The 15,650-nt window shown below is 38.1% G+C and overlaps 1 protein-coding gene across 3 annotated transcripts in view; it reads left to right on the forward strand.

Annotated features, from left to right (window-relative positions):
• VIRMA (vir like m6A methyltransferase associated) overlaps positions 1-15,650 on the forward strand; it is a 66,615-nt gene that overhangs the window by 22,297 nt on the left and 28,668 nt on the right. For 2 of the 3 annotated variants that reach the window (XM_004697472.4, XM_045296375.1), the window contains exons 8-11: positions 749-1,889; positions 4,954-5,445; positions 5,824-5,978; positions 9,658-9,740. In XM_004697472.4, the coding sequence (XP_004697529.1) occupies positions 749-1,889; positions 4,954-5,445; positions 5,824-5,978; positions 9,658-9,740 (1,871 nt within the window). Of the gene's footprint in view, positions 1-510; positions 669-748; positions 1,890-4,953; positions 5,446-5,823; positions 5,979-9,657; positions 9,741-15,650 lie in introns of those variants that run through there. The other variant, XM_045296399.1, reaches the window with a different exon arrangement.

Raw genomic sequence — 15,650 nt, forward strand, 5'->3', positions numbered from 1 at the left:
CCATCCATCCATCCATCCATCCATCCATCCATCCATCCATTGTGTTAAGCACATTTGTACATATGTTGCCATCATCATTTTCAAATTATTTTCCTTGGTATCAGGTGTTTTTTTTCCCCTGCCCTCCCTCTCCCACGCACCCTCCCTCATGAACCCTTGATAAACTATAAATTATGATTATTTTCATGTCTTCCATCTTCTGCTGTCTCCCTCCACCCACTTTTCTGTTGTCCGTCTTCCTGGGGGGGTGGGTTATATGTCGATCAATGTGATCAGTTTCCCCTTTCTCCCCCCCACCTTCCCTCTATTCTCATGGTATCATTACTCACATTATTGGTCCTGAGGGGTTTGTCTGTCTTGGATTCCCTTTATTGCGAGCTGCCTGTACTGGTATTAATTCTTAAGTATAATATTTCCCCCCCATGTTTAATCTCTCAGGAAGACAAGCTTGATTTCTGCGAGAGATATTTTTGTTACTTGAAATATTTGTAATTTTACTTCTGTAAGGAAATGATACCTGCCCCAGCCAGCCACCTGTTTTAAAGCTGGATTGATATTAGAAGAAGCTTGTCTATAAGTATTCTATTAAACATTATAAAAAGGTATGTGTTCATATGATGTAGGGACAGAAGTTGATTTTCTTGAGGAAATTATTCTTTGCTATACAGGTAAGTGATTTTTTTTTGGTTAATCAAAATTTATACCATCAACAATTCTATAATATTAAATTATTTAAACAATTTTTCAGGAGATGATGGTTACGAACAGATTTCCAGTGATGAAGATGGAATTGCTGACTTGGAACGTGAAACATTTAAATATCCAAACTTTGATGTAGAATACACTGCTGAAGATTTAGCATCGGTTCCTCCTGTGACATATGATCCATATGACAGAGAGCTTGTGCCACTGTTATACTTCAGCTGCCCTTACAAGACTACTTTTGAAATTGAAATCAGCAGAATGAAGGATCAAGGTCCAGATAAAGAAAATTCAGGGGCAATAGAAGCTTCAGTGAAGTTAACGGAATTGTTAGATTTGTATCGGGAAGACAGAGGTGCAAAATGGGTAACCGCTTTAGAAGAAATTCCAAGTTTAATAATAAAGGGATTAAGTTATTTGCAGTTGAAAAACACAAAACAAGACTCCCTTAGCCAGTTGGTTGACTGGACTATGCAAGCTTTAAATTTACAAATTGCCCTTCGCCAGCCCATTGCCTTAAATGTCCGACAGCTCAAAGCTGGGACCAAATTAGTGTCCTCACTTGCAGAATGTGGGGCTCAAGGGGTCATGGGACTGTTAGAAGCAGGAGTTATCAGTGGATTGTTTGAACTCCTCTTTGCTGATCATGTCTCCTCTTCCCTTAAGTTAAATGCGTTTAAAGCTTTGGACAGTGTCATAAGTATGACCGAAGGAATGGAAGCTTTTTTACGGGGTAGACAGGGTGAAAAAAGTGGCTATCAGAAGCTTCTGGAGCTCATACTTTTGGACCAGACTGTGAGGGTTGTGACTGCTGGTTCCGCTATTCTTCAGAAGTGCCATTTCTATGAAATCTTGTCAGAGATTAAAAGGCTTGGTGACCATTTGGCTGAGAAGACATCATCTGTGCCTAATCACAGTGAACCTGATCATGACACAGATGCGGGACTGGAGAGAACAAACTCAGAATATGAAAATGAGGTAGAAGCAGCTATAGATATGGATCTTTTGGAGTCCTCGAATATAAGTGAAGGGGAAATTGAAAAGCTTGTTAGTCTCCTAGAGGAAGTTTTTCATTTAATGGAAACTGCACCTCATACAATGGTTCAACCTCCGGTTAAGTCTTTTCCAACAATGGCCCGCATTACAGGACCTCCAGAGAGGGATGATCCATACCCGATTCTCTTCAGGTAAGACTTGCATGTTCGGGGGAAGTATATTTCATAGACCATTGGAGGCAACTTCATGTCGATTGCTGGGGCTTATTATTGGAAGTTAATAGGTTACTGCAAATCAGGATCACAAACAGTAAGGAGATATAGTCATTGGTTTCCTCAGCCAGCAGGCAAGTCTTTTTCCAGTTCTTAGACTCAATCCACAGGGTAACCAACTCTCCCTCTAGTTTTTAGTCTCTAAGCCACATGGTCCTATGGCCTTAGCCTTGATGGGCCAGGAAACAGCCCGCCTGCCACTCTGTTCCACAGTTTCAGAGTCTTGGCCAGAGAAGGAGAAGGTACCCCATAGTCTAGGCGTTGTTCCCCTATGTCTCCATGCCACTGCCTGTGATGCATCTGGTCTCAGCAGCAGACATCTTGAACGTGCTCTTCCAAGGTCCTCCGGCTTTCTCTCTGCTACTTTTGCTTTTTTATCTGACTGTAGGTGATACATGTCTGTGTCATTTCAAAGTAGATATTCAGTAGTGAGTCTGGCAAGTATCTTAGTGCTGTGGTGAGGTATATTGTATTAACGCTTAAAGCAGTAATGAAGCCCAAACCGAATCCATTACTTTTGAGTCAATTGTAACTCAACGTGACCCAATTGGGCAGTGTAGGGCTGACTTATCCAAGTCTGTAGTCTTCATGGGAACAGATTTCCACACCTTTGTTCTGAGGAGGGCTGGTGGTTTGAACTGCCCACCTTTCAGTTCGTAACTGAGTGCTTTAACTACTGTGCCAGTAGGGCCCCTTTTAAAAGTCATAGTAATGAAACCAAACTCACTGCCATCCATTTGGTTCTGACTCATACAGTGACTCAGTGGGTTTCTAAGTCTTTAAAGAAGCACATTGCCACACCTTTCTCTAGTGGAGTGGCTGATGGGTTTGAACTGCTGACCTTTTGAATACCTGCTGAGTGCTTAGCCACTGTGCCACCAAGTCACCTTTTAAAGCATTAATAGGAGCCTAAATTATAAGTACCAATAGTTCACAACAGTTCAGGGATAAGCATGTTTATGACTCAGAATAAGTGAAAAACTGGTAGGTGGTTTCTGGGAGATGGTACAAGGGAATGGTATGGGAAGAAGATCGATCTTCCATGTGGACTTATTACCTCATACATTATAATCAGGGCTTAAATTTTACAGTTCTGGTACCATATCTGCAAGGTTCGCTCACCTCTTGTTCCTGTTGTCTACATCTTTGGTGTTCTCTTGATAAAATTTTGGCATTATTGGCACCAGCACCTACAGTAGTGGGTTGTTTTTTGTTTTTTTGTTTTTAGTCTTTCTTCTCTGGCCATTTGCCAGTAAATAAGGAGAGTGGATTTTTGGTTGAGCTTGATGTGATGGGAAAGGCCCTAATGTCTCGAGTCAGAGGATCCCTAAGACCACTGTCAGGTTTGATGATTCACAGGACTCAGCAGATAGTTTATACTCATCTCTGATTTATTAAATTTATTAAAAGTAAATTTAGGCTGGAATGTGCAAGCAGCTAAGAAAAAGATGCACCGTGTGAAGTCCGGGAAACAAGCTGCCAGAGTCCTCGCCCTGCAGAGTTGCATAGCTGTGCCCAATTCTTCCAGCAACCAGCTGCAAAACAGTGCTGACCAGGCCAGCTTCCTAGAGGCTTGTTGTCCGGAGTTTTTCCTGTGGGCTACCCAGAATTCAGACCCCCAGAAGGAAAGCAGATGTTTGGCATAAACCATATTTGCCTAAACAGTTGAGGCTCTTGGAGCTGCTGTTATTAGCTAAAGTGGTAAGGACCTCCCAAGAGCCAACCTTGTAAAGAGGCTCTTCTCCAGCAGTCCTAAACCTGTTACATTAAGGCTTTTCTGCCAAGTCCAAAATGTGGGGAAAATTCTCTTACAGCTTGGTAATCTGGGGTTCAGTGTTCGTGAGGGGTCTGTTTGCCTCTGTAGTAAATGGTCATTGAGGGTATCTTTTTTCATGAAGTAGAAGTCTGAGTTTAAACAGTAATATGGTAGAAGAGGCAATTTTAGCTTTTGAGGATCATTCTAATCTTTAACCAGTTTATTAGTATTTCACCAGGTTTTAATGGAAGCTGTATGTAACCACTTGCAGTGACTATCCTTTTAAAAATTTGAAGGGGAAGATTAGTGTTTTGAATAATTTTGGACTTTTTAGCATTCAAAAATTAGATTCTTCCTAATTGAAAATTAATAAATACATTAAGTTTTACTTTGAACAAGTTGCTTTAAAAAAGTACTTGAAACTGACAAGGCGTCTGGGTAGAGTAAAGAAACACATGTCCAAGAGTTCTGTTAGTTGTGCTTTTCTATCTTGGGCTGTTGAATAAATTCAAGCTGTACCCTCCACTAAAACTTTATGTACTAAAGAATGGTTTCTGGATATTATAAGAGTACTGTGTATGGTGGCATTAATTATTTAATCATTAAAAGTTGACAATTTGAAACATTTCCCCTCTTTATACCAATTCTCATTTATATATATACCATATATACTCGGGTATAAGCTGACTCGAATATCAGCCGAGGCACCTAATTTTACCACAAAAACTGCATTAAAAATGTGCTGGAAAACTCTGCTTATCTACAAGCATCTATGGTACATATCATGCAGTATATTTCAGTACACTGTTTCTCCATGGTTTATCCCTTGGATAAACTAATTGAAACATACCGATATGCCAGGAATAGAGTAGGACCATGGTGGAAAAAAAGAGCATTTGATAAGTAGTCTAGGAAGAAGGCCCAGAATTTAAAGCCAGGATTGACTTTGGAAAGGGAATATGCGTCAGTTACCTACATAATTAAATATTTAAATTACATATTTAAATATTTTTTGAATCTCAGCTTAGAGAAAGCGTCACAGAAGTTTCATTTTTCTCTCATTTTGTGGAGAGAACATTTTCTACTCACATTACATTTTTAGTTAAAGCAGTATATTACTGAGGATGACTGTGGCGATTACATGTTTTCCCCCTCCCAAGAAATATTTATAGCAAATTAACAATGCTTTGAACTGACTTTATTTACATCAATGAAATTTTCTTACAGGTATCTTCACAGCCATAACTTCTTGGAATTGGTTACCTTGCTTCTGTCAGTTCCTGTAACAAGTGCTCATCCCGGTGTGCTGCAAGCTACAAAAGACGTGTTAAAGTTTCTTGCGCAGTCACAGAAGGGCCTTCTGTTTTTTATGTCAGAATATGAAGCGACAAATTTGTTGATCAGAGCTCTCTGTCACCTTTATGATCAAGATGAAGAGGAAGGCCTCCAATCTGACGGTGTGGTCGATGATGCATTTGCCTTGTGGCTACAGGATTCAACGCAGACCTTGCAATGTATCACGGAACTGTTCAGCCATTTTCAGCGCTGTACAGCCAATGAAGAAACGGACCATTCAGATCTCTTGGGAACCCTTCACAATCTTTATTTGATCACTTTCAATCCTGTGGGAAGATCAGCTGTTGGCCATGTTTTCAGTCTTGAGAAAAATCTCCAAAGTCTCATTACACTAATGGAGTACTATTCCAAAGAAGCCTTAGGGTAATTTTCTACTCACATTTTCTATGATGTTAGAAAACTAGACTGGTAATTGCCTATATTGTGAAGAAAATTTTACTTTGAAAGTAAGAAATAAATGTAAGGCTTTTAATATTTTAAACATAATTTGTACTTTGTAAATATCACTGTGGCAGGCCTCTCACATATTAGCTTCCTATACATTCTGTTGATTATATACTTTTCATTTATACACTGCTTAGCAGTTCTCCTATGAATTGGATGTGAACTGGATTTTTGTCGTCAGGAAGTTATGTTTGTGCATTTCCTTGGTCTCTTTAAAACTAAGTAGAAAATTGGTCTTAAATTATTCCTAAAAAATTTGTTTTCATACTCATACTGAAAAACTGTATCTTGTTTCAGTGACTCCAAGTCTAAGAAGTCGGTAGCTTATAATTATGCGTGCATACTTATTTTGGTGGTGATTCAATCTTCCAGTGATGTCCAAATGCTGGAACAGCATTCAGCATCTCTCTTGAAGCTTTGCAAAGCAGATGAAAATAATGCTAAATTGCAAGGTATGGTTCCTTACATTGTTTAAGCATATGTGATATGTGAAGAAAAAGTCTTTAAATGTCCATAATCAGTGGCTTGTCAGTTCTGATAATATAATTAGTAACATTTTTAAAAACTTATGAACTTACCTCTTATGAAGTTAGCTTAAATGGCATTCTTAGTAAGATTTTAAAAAGCATTGACAGTACCTTCTGTGGAAAGTTATGGAATTTTGTGTTTACTTGAACTAAGTGGTTGAAAGCTAAATTTAAAAATTCAGTTTCGGGTATAGATTTTGAGTGTGTTTCTGTATATGTTTTTCTAAGTACATCCTAGACATCTAGTTGTGGACAATTAATAAAGTAAAAGAATAGTGAATTTGAACATTATATAACTTTTTATTGTGAATTGAGTGGAGGTTTACAGAGCATTTTAGCTTTCCATTTCATATCAATTTTATTTCATGTCATTGGTTGCAATCCCATTAATTGACATTACCTAATGCCATTTGCTTCTGGTGTTTTGCTGTTTTAATTCTTCCTCCTTTCCTAACCCTTCTGAACTTTTTGCTTGTGGAAATGCTGTCTCTTTGATCTCAATTGGTCTATTATTATAAGGTTTGCATATCTTTCTAGTATTATTGTTTCCCTTATAGACCTGTCTGCTGTTTGGCTGAAAATTGAGTCATGAGCATATGAACTAGTTTCTAGACCTAAAAGGTGACGAAGGTCTATAGCAGCGGTTCTCAACAGGGGTCGCCCAATTCATAACAGTAGCAAAATTACAATTATGAATTAGCAGTGAAAATAATTTTATGGTTGGGGGTCACCGCAACATGAGGAACTGTGTGAAAGGGTCGCAGCATTAAGAAGGTTGAGAATCACTGGTCTATAGTCTCTGGGTTCCACCAGTAAGCCTGGTCTTTTTAATGATTTTGAGTTGTGTTCCACAGTCTTTCCCACTCTCTCCAGGATCTTCTAAAGTGATACCTTTCAGAGCAGTTGGTAATGGTAGTCAAGCACCATCTAGTTCCTCTGCCCTTATAGAGACTGATATTTGCATGGTCCATTGTTAGTTCATTCAACTAATTGTTTCCATGGGTCTTTGATTTACTCCATTCTTCCCTCTGGGCAGGAAGAAACCAATAGTTGCACCTTATATGACTGTTGATGAGCTCTTAAGACCCCAGTTGCTACTCACCTTAGTAGGATGCAGAATATGGGCTCTGTGGACCAAGTTACACCAAATAAACTTAGTGTCCCACAAGACCAGGGACAGTGACTCATTCCTTCATGGTGTTTATGTCTAAGAAATTTTCTTAACTTCTGTATAGTCCACCAGATTTATGCATATATTTTCAGCCAAGGTCAATAACCATTTATAGATAGCCTTTACATATTGGTGGATATAGCCTCTCCCACACTTACTTAGCGAACCTGTGCATCCATGTAGATTAATCACACATGTATAAAATAGTACTTACACTGTCTTCCCTTTTTTTGACTGACTTCTCTTATTTGAACGTCATTTAAAAAAACAAAAACGTTTAAGTGTATCTTGAATAAAGTTTATGGCAAACCTTGTGGACATCTGGACAAGTTTAAACTATTTAATCATTGTATGAGGTGCTCTGGTGGTATAGTGGTTACATGTGGGGCTACTAACCACAAGGTCAGCAGTTCGAAAACACCAGCCATTTTGTGGGAGAAAGATGAGACACTACTCCTGTAAAGCGTTCCAGCCATGGAAACCCACGTGGGCAGTTCTACCCTGTTCTGTAGGTCACTGTGAGTCAGATTTGACTGTCTTTTCTTAAAATCACGTTATTGTTTTTTGTTTCTTGGCATTATTGAACAGAAAATTTGATAACATTAAATAAATATAAGAATGCTCTAAAATAGCATATGACCCTTTATTTTTAATCTTAATTTTATCCGTAATATCGCCTGTAAAAATAGGTAATAAACTTCCCATACTGGAAATAGTATTCCTAGATAAAAGGAGCTCTGGTGGTGCTGTCAAGTCTGTGTCAGGCGACTAGCTTCAGGTTGGCAGTTTGAAGCCACCAGTCAATCAGCAAGAGAAAGATAAGACTTCTTGCTCCTATAGAGATTTGCAGTCCTGAAAATGGTATTAGGGTTGTTATGAGCCAGAATTGACTCAATAGCAGTGGTTTTGTTGCTGTTGTTGTGTTTTTATCTCTATAAAAGAGGTCACAAAGGATCTTTAAATGTACTGTTAGTGATTTGGCACTTATTCTGGGTCATGGGTCCACAGGCATTAATTTGATTCATTTGAGCTATGCATGCTCTGAGTATATAAAAGAGCACATTAAAAATGTATGGGAAAAATTCTTAAAAGTACACAGTAGTCCTCATGGAAAATTAGAGAACTAATTTCTGTAAAATGTTCTGGGACTGGCATATCACTTTGAAAATTATAATATTTTTCTAGAAACTTTTGTTGATGTAGGTAATGTAGCACCATTCCTTGGTGAGTTTTGAGTTCATTTGTGTTAAATGATATATTTCACTTATGCTTGTAAGGAGTGTTTGCTGTCATTATTTTGAAGTGATTACAATTAATTTCTTTTTTTTTCTTTTTTAACATTTTATTAGGGGCTCATACAACTGTTATCCCAATCCATACACACATCAATTGTGTAAAGTGCATTTGTACATCGTTTCTCAAAACATTTTCTCTCCATTTAAACCCCCGGCATTAGGTCCTCATTTTTCCCCTCCCTCCCCGCTCCCCCCTCCCCGCATGAGCCCTTGATAGTTTATAAATGGGTATTTTGTCATATCTTGCCCTGTCCGACGTCTCCCTTCATCCACTTTTTGGTTGTCTGTCCCCCAGGGAGGAGGTCACACACAGTTCCATGTAATCGGTTCCCTCTTTCCTACCCATTCTCCCTTTACCCTCCCTGTTTTGCCGCACACACCACTGGTCCTATAGGACTCATCCGTCCTGGATTCCCTGTATTTTCAGTTCCTATCTGTACCAGTGTACCTCCTCTGGTCTAGCCAGTCTTGCAAGATAGAATTCAAGTCATGGTAGTGGGAGCGGGGAGGAAACCTTTAGGAACTAGAGGAAGGTTGTATTTCTCATCATTGTTACATCGCACCCTGACTGGCTCATCTCCTCCCCGAGACCCCTCTGCAAGGGGACCTCCAGTGATTACAATTAATTTCAACTTCTTGAAGGCATGTTAGGATATTGGCAATTTACAATTCATATTAAGAGGAGGGACACGCTGGATATTTTTCATGGACTCATTGCAGTGGAAATTAATACATCTTGTGTATGCTTTTTGTTTGGGATGGGAGGCCAGGACAGTTGAATAAACACTGTGTTATATATCAGTAAATAGCTAACTCTATTAAAGTTTTTTTTTAAATACAATATGTTTTATGTTGATTGTTACCAAAAATCTGACTTAATTAGATTGGCCTTTTCCAGCTCCAACCTCCTAAACATTAGATGAGATCAAATGACTAAGAGTGGTCACTTCTTATTCTGAACCAATATAATAGGGCTATATGTACATTTCATTTTAATATTTGTTTAAAGGATTAGGCACATGTTTATCTCTATATTTATAGTGTAATGAAATTAATACATATTTTTAAGGAAGAATAACAACTTCTTTTATGATAAAGTATTTTATTTTTAAGTATATTTTATATTCTTGTTTTTAAGAACTTGGCAAGTGGCTCGAACCTCTGAAAAATCTTAGATTTGAAATAAACTGCATCCCAAATCTAATTGAGTATGTTAAGCAGGTAAGTAAAACTTAAACATGTCTTGATTTTATGGGACTATACTGTAATACATAGTAATATTGCATTAAATCACTTGTATAGATAATGCCGAGATTGTAAACTTGATTGCTAAACTTTGTGGGTACATAGTGCTATATGGATGTAGGATTGCATAAACACAACGTGCATGTAACTCTGAGCTGGGCTGCTCTTTGTACTATCAGGTTTGCTTTATTTTTTCCCCTGTCAATGAAAATAATATTGTATACTGTATTGATGGTATTTGCAAAAGCGTTTTGAAGGTTAAATCCTATGATGATGTAGCATTTTAGTTATAAATTAGTAAAAAAGAAATTCCCTCAAAATTGAATACAGGTAAAAATTAATAGTATGAATTCTAGATAATTGCAATGGGGATGTTATGCTTGTTAATTTGAGATAGTCAGCATTATAATTGAAATAATTTATAAATGGTTAAAATCACAGTGTTGCAGGTTTTAGAACTTTTCTTATTTTGTTTGAGGCTCCTTATTTGATCCACTTTATAATCTAGGAAGATGAGCTACAGGCACTCACAGATAGTAAAACTTTTGAAGAGGGAAGGGCAAAATAAACCATGGGAATTAGCTCTTTCATTTAGTGGATGAGTTGTATGTGTTCCAAGAATGCACGAACCCATTTTGGTCTTTTCAGTGTGTATTCATAGCATAATTTATATTATCTGACTCGTTGCTGTTCTTAGTCAGCAAAAGTATTCTTTGGACTTCTCTACCTTAGATATTTCTTTGTTCATCAGCGTGCCCCATCTCCTTTTTATCCCATTACAAGAGTATACTTCTTCACTTGCCTTATATCCTTACATGCTCCACATTTTACCTAAAATGACATCTTATATGCAGTCTTGTTAGTAGAAGTACAAAGATTACCTCTCACGTGGAGCCCTGGTGGTGTAGTGTGTTACACAAGGGGCTGCTAACGGCAAGTTCAGCAGTTTGAAATCACTAGCAGCTCTATGGGAGAAAGAAGAGGCTTTCTACTCCCATAAAGATTTGCAGTCTTGCAAACCCAAAGAGGCAGCTCGTCTGTGTCTTATAAGGTTGCTTTAAGTTGGACTTGATTCTCTTTATTTTTAATTAAAAAAATTAAAAAAAATTTCTCCTTTTTAAAAATGGATATTATTCTTTTGAGTTGGTTCCAACTTACTGCTACCTTCTGTATTCTTTTTCCAGAACTTTTTGAAGCCCTTGTATACAACTGATTGAAGTGTTCCCTGGCCCTGTGACTTTTTCAGAAATGTTGCTATGAGGAGTCTTAAAAGTTCATAGAAAAATGGAATTAAAAGGCAATGGAACTTTTCCATGAACTTTTTTGAGGCTCCCATGCATGCTTGAGTTCATTGTTGCAAGCACTGTGTTACTCCCATCTCATTGAGGTCTTTCCATTTTTTTTTACTGACCCTCTACTTTAATACACAGGATATCCTTCTCCAGGACTAACCCTCCTGGTAAGATTTCTATAGTATGTGAGACCAAGTCTCAAGCTCCTCACTTCCAAGAAGTATCCTGGCTGTGCTATTTGAAAATTAAGTTTTTCTTTTGGCAGCCTATGATATATTTAATATTATTTGCCAATGCCATAATTCAAAGGTATCACATTTTACTTGTTCATCTTTATTCATTGTCTCTTTTGCAAGTATATGAGACAGTTGAAAATACCATGGTTTGAGTAAGGTGCACCTTACTCTTCAAAGTGACTTTAAAAAAAATCATTTTATGAGGGGCTCATAAAACTCTTATCACAATCCATACATACATCAATTATGTAAAGCACATTTGTACATTAATTGCCCTGATCATTCTCAAACATTTGCTTTCCACCTAAGCCCCTGGCATCAGCTCCTCACTTTGTCCCCTCCCTGCTCCCCCTTCCCTCATGAATCCTTGATAATTTATAAATTATTATTTTGCCATATCTTGCACTGTCCGACCTCTCCTTTCACTCACTATTCTATTGTCTGTCCCCCAGGGAGGAGGTTTTATGTAGATCCTTGTAATCAGTTCCCCCTTTCCCCACCACCCTCCCTCTACCCTCCTGATATCGCCACTCTCCCCACTGGTCCTGAAGGGATCATTCACCCTGGATTCCCTGTGTTTCCACTTCCTATCTGTACCAGTGTACGTCCTCTGGTCTAGCCAGATTGTAAGGTAGAATTGGGATTATGATAGTGGGTGGGGAGGAAGCATTTAGGAACTAGAGGAAAGTTGTATGTTACATCGTTGCTACACTGCACCCTGACAGGCTCGCCTCCTCCCTGTGATCCTTCCGTAAGGGTATGTACAGTTGCCTACAGATGGACTTGGGGCCTCCACCCCACACTCCCCCTCATTCACAAGGATATGATTTTTTGTTCTGATGATGCCTGATACCTCATCCCTTCGACACCTTGTGATCGCACAGGCTGGTGTGCTTCTTCCATGTGGGCTTTGCTGCTTACTGAGCTAGATGGCACCTTGTTTACCTTCAAGCCTCTAAGATCCTAGATGCTATATCTTTTGATAGCCGGGCACCATCAGCTTTCTTCACCACATTTGCTTATGCACCCGCTTTGTCTTCAGCGATTGTGTCTGGAAGGTGAGCATGATGGAATGCCAGTTTAATAGAACAAAGTATTCTTGCATTGAGGGAGTACTTGAGTAGAGGCCCAATGTCCTTCTGCTACTTTAATACTAAACCTATAAATAGATGTACATAGATCTGTTTCCACATCCTCATATATAAATATATTTACATAAGTACATGCCTTTAATATCTCAGTTGCTATTTCATCAGTTCCTGGAGCCTTAATTTTTGCCAATGCCTTCAGTATTAACCTTGATCAAATACTCCCTTCTGAAATCATTGCATGTTAATCAATTCTTTTCAGTACCATGATTTCTTTCTATATACAGTATTCCTTCTGTCTTTCTTACATGCTTTCTGAACATTCAAAGTTTGCCTGTGGAATCCTTCAATAATACAACTCAAAAGTTTGAATTGATCTCAATATTTTCAACCTGAGAAATACCAATGAAATGCACATTTCTTTACTTTGTGTTCTCTTTTTGTTAGCTGTTTTACTTAACCATTTCTTGCCATCACTAGCTAATCAACAATCAGAAGTCAGTTCAGAGTTTTTTCTTTGTTGTTGTTTTTATTAACTTTTTTTGGGATATTTATTATTAATTTTAATAATCATTTTTTGAGGCTCTGACACCTCTTATAACAATCCATATATTAATCGTATCAAGCACATTTGTATATCTGCTGCCATCATCCTTTTAAAATATAATTTCCTCCAGCTCTTCCCATGAGACAATGTGTTTAATGTAATCAATCATCAGTACTTTTTGGTGGGGCATAGTACTCCATTATTTGTATGTGCCAGAGTTTTCTAATCCAGTCGTCTATTGATAGCAATTTAGGTTGTTTCCAGATCTTTGCGATTGTGAATTGTATTGGAATAAACATTGGAGCGCCGATGACTGGTTTGCGGTCTCTTACTTACTTCTGTGTATATGCCCAATAGGGGGTTTGCCGGGTTGTAAGATAGCTCAATTTCCATTTGCTTTAGATATCGCCAGATCGCTTTCCACAGTGTCTGTACATATGTACAAGACCACCCGCAGTGGATGAGAGTTCCTATCTCACCACATCCCTACATTTGTTGCTCTCTGATCTTTGAACTGAGCTATCCTCAGGGTTATTAGATGTTATCTCATAGTTGTTTTAATTTGCATTGCTCTGATGGCTAATGATCATGGACATTTTCTTAACTGTTTATTGGCTATTTGGGTTTCCTCCCTGGTGAAACTTCTGTTCAGGTCTTTTGCCTACCACCTCAGAGGGCTCCATTTTATTCTCATTGCAGGCTATTAGGGTATTGTATATTTTATTAATAAGCTCTTTGTCTGATGTGTCATTGCTGAAGATCTCCCAGTCTGTGGGTTCTCTTATTACTCTCTTGGTGAAGTCTTTCAATGCACACAGGTGTTTTATCCTTAATATATCCTATTTTTCAGCTTCGTGTGTGTGTGTGTGTGTGTGTGTGTGTTTTCCCTATTTCGGTTAGCTTATGTGTTCCGTGTCCCAAGGTTCTCAGGTTTGTCCTTTTTCCTTCATTGATGGTTGTAATAGTTTGGGGTTTTACTTCAAGGTCTGTGATCCACCTTGAATTTGTTCTTGTGCATGGAGTGAGGTAAGGATCTTGCTTCATTTTTCTGCATGTAGATATCCAGCACCACTTGTTGAAGAGGGCATCTGTGTCCCATTATGTTTTTGCGCCCTTATCGAAGATTAGTTGTCTATATGCTGCTGGTTTTATTTCTGGGTTTTCTGTTCTTTTCCATTGGTTTGAGTATCAGTACCATGCTCTTTTGACCACTGTGGCTGTGTAGTAAGTTTTAAAGTCAGGTAAAACAAGCCTTCTGACTTTGTCCTTCTTGAGGCATTCTTTGCTAATTCTGTTTTTTTTCTGTCCATATGAAGTTGGTAATCAGTTTTTCCATTTCTTTGTAGAAAGTTGTTGGTAATTGTATTGGTATACCGTTACACTTACATAGTGCCTTGGGTAGGATTGACATCTTTACTATATTGAGTCTTAAAATCCATGAGTGTGGGATATTCTTCCATTTGTGGAGGTCACTTTTGGTTTTATTGTAGTAGAATTCTTTTGTTTTCCTCATACAAATCTTTTGTTTTTTTGGTTAGATATATCCCTCAATATTTCAATTTGTGCTTGGCTCTTGTGAAGGGCACTGCCTTCTTGATCTCTTCTTCCTTGGTCTTGCTGATGTTATAGCAATCCAATAGACTTCTATTTGTTGATATTGTATCCAGCCACTCTTCCATATTTCTTTATTGCTGCCAGGACTCCTATTGTGGAGCTTTGGGGGTTTTTAATGTATAGAATCATGTTGCCTACAAATAACAATAGTTTCACCTCTTCTTCCCCCGGATGAATGCCTCTAATGACCTTTGTTTGCCTTATGTTATTAGCGAGGACTTTCAATACAATGTTGAATAGAAGTGGTAATGAGGGACATCCTTGTCTGGTCCCCTTTTTCAGTGGGATTATTTTTGTCTTCTCCATTGACTGATGTTAGCTGTTGATTTTTCATAGATGTCTTGTATTGACTTGAGGAATTCCCATCTTCTTGAGTGTCTTAATTAGGAATGGGTATTGGATGTTGTCAAATGCTTTTTCCTGTATCGATATTATCATGTGGTTCTTAACCATTTTCTTCTCAATGTGATAAATCATGTTGATGGACTTTCAGATGTAGAATCACCCCTGCATCTCTGGAATTAATCCCACCTGGTCATGATGGATGATTTGTTTAACATGTTTGTATTCTATTAGCCAATATTTTGTTAAGGATTTTTGCCTCAATGTTTGTTAGAGATACCTGTCTGTAGTTCTCTATTCTTGTGGGAACCTTGCCAGTTTTTGGTATCAGCTTTGTAGAATGAGTTTGGGAGTTTACTGTCTTTTTCTACGTTCTGGAATAGTTTGTGAAGGATCAGTGTCAGCTCTTCCCTGAATGCTTGATAGAATACTCCTGTGGGCCCGGGAGTATTTTGGTTGGTACTTTCTTGATAACCATATATATTTCTACTAATGCTTGAGTCTATTGAGGTTCTTGACTTCTAGCTGGGATATTCTAGGGAGGGATTGTTTTGCTATGTATTTGTCTATGTCCTCCAGGTTGTTGAATTCATTGACATACAGATTTTCCTAGTAGTTTGTAATTACCCTTTTAATCTCATCAGGGTCTGTTGTGATTTCCCTCATCATGGCCATTGATGTTTGCTCCTTCCTATATTTGGTTAGGTTTGCCAGTGGTCTATTAATTCTGTTAATCCTTTCAAAGAACCAGCTTTTTGCTGCATTGA

This window comes from Echinops telfairi, unplaced genomic scaffold (genome assembly GCF_000313985.2).
Source record: "Echinops telfairi isolate 266 unplaced genomic scaffold, ASM31398v2 ScPeMD7_1;HRSCAF=3_0, whole genome shotgun sequence".
Taxonomy (NCBI): domain Eukaryota; kingdom Metazoa; phylum Chordata; class Mammalia; order Afrosoricida; family Tenrecidae; genus Echinops; species Echinops telfairi.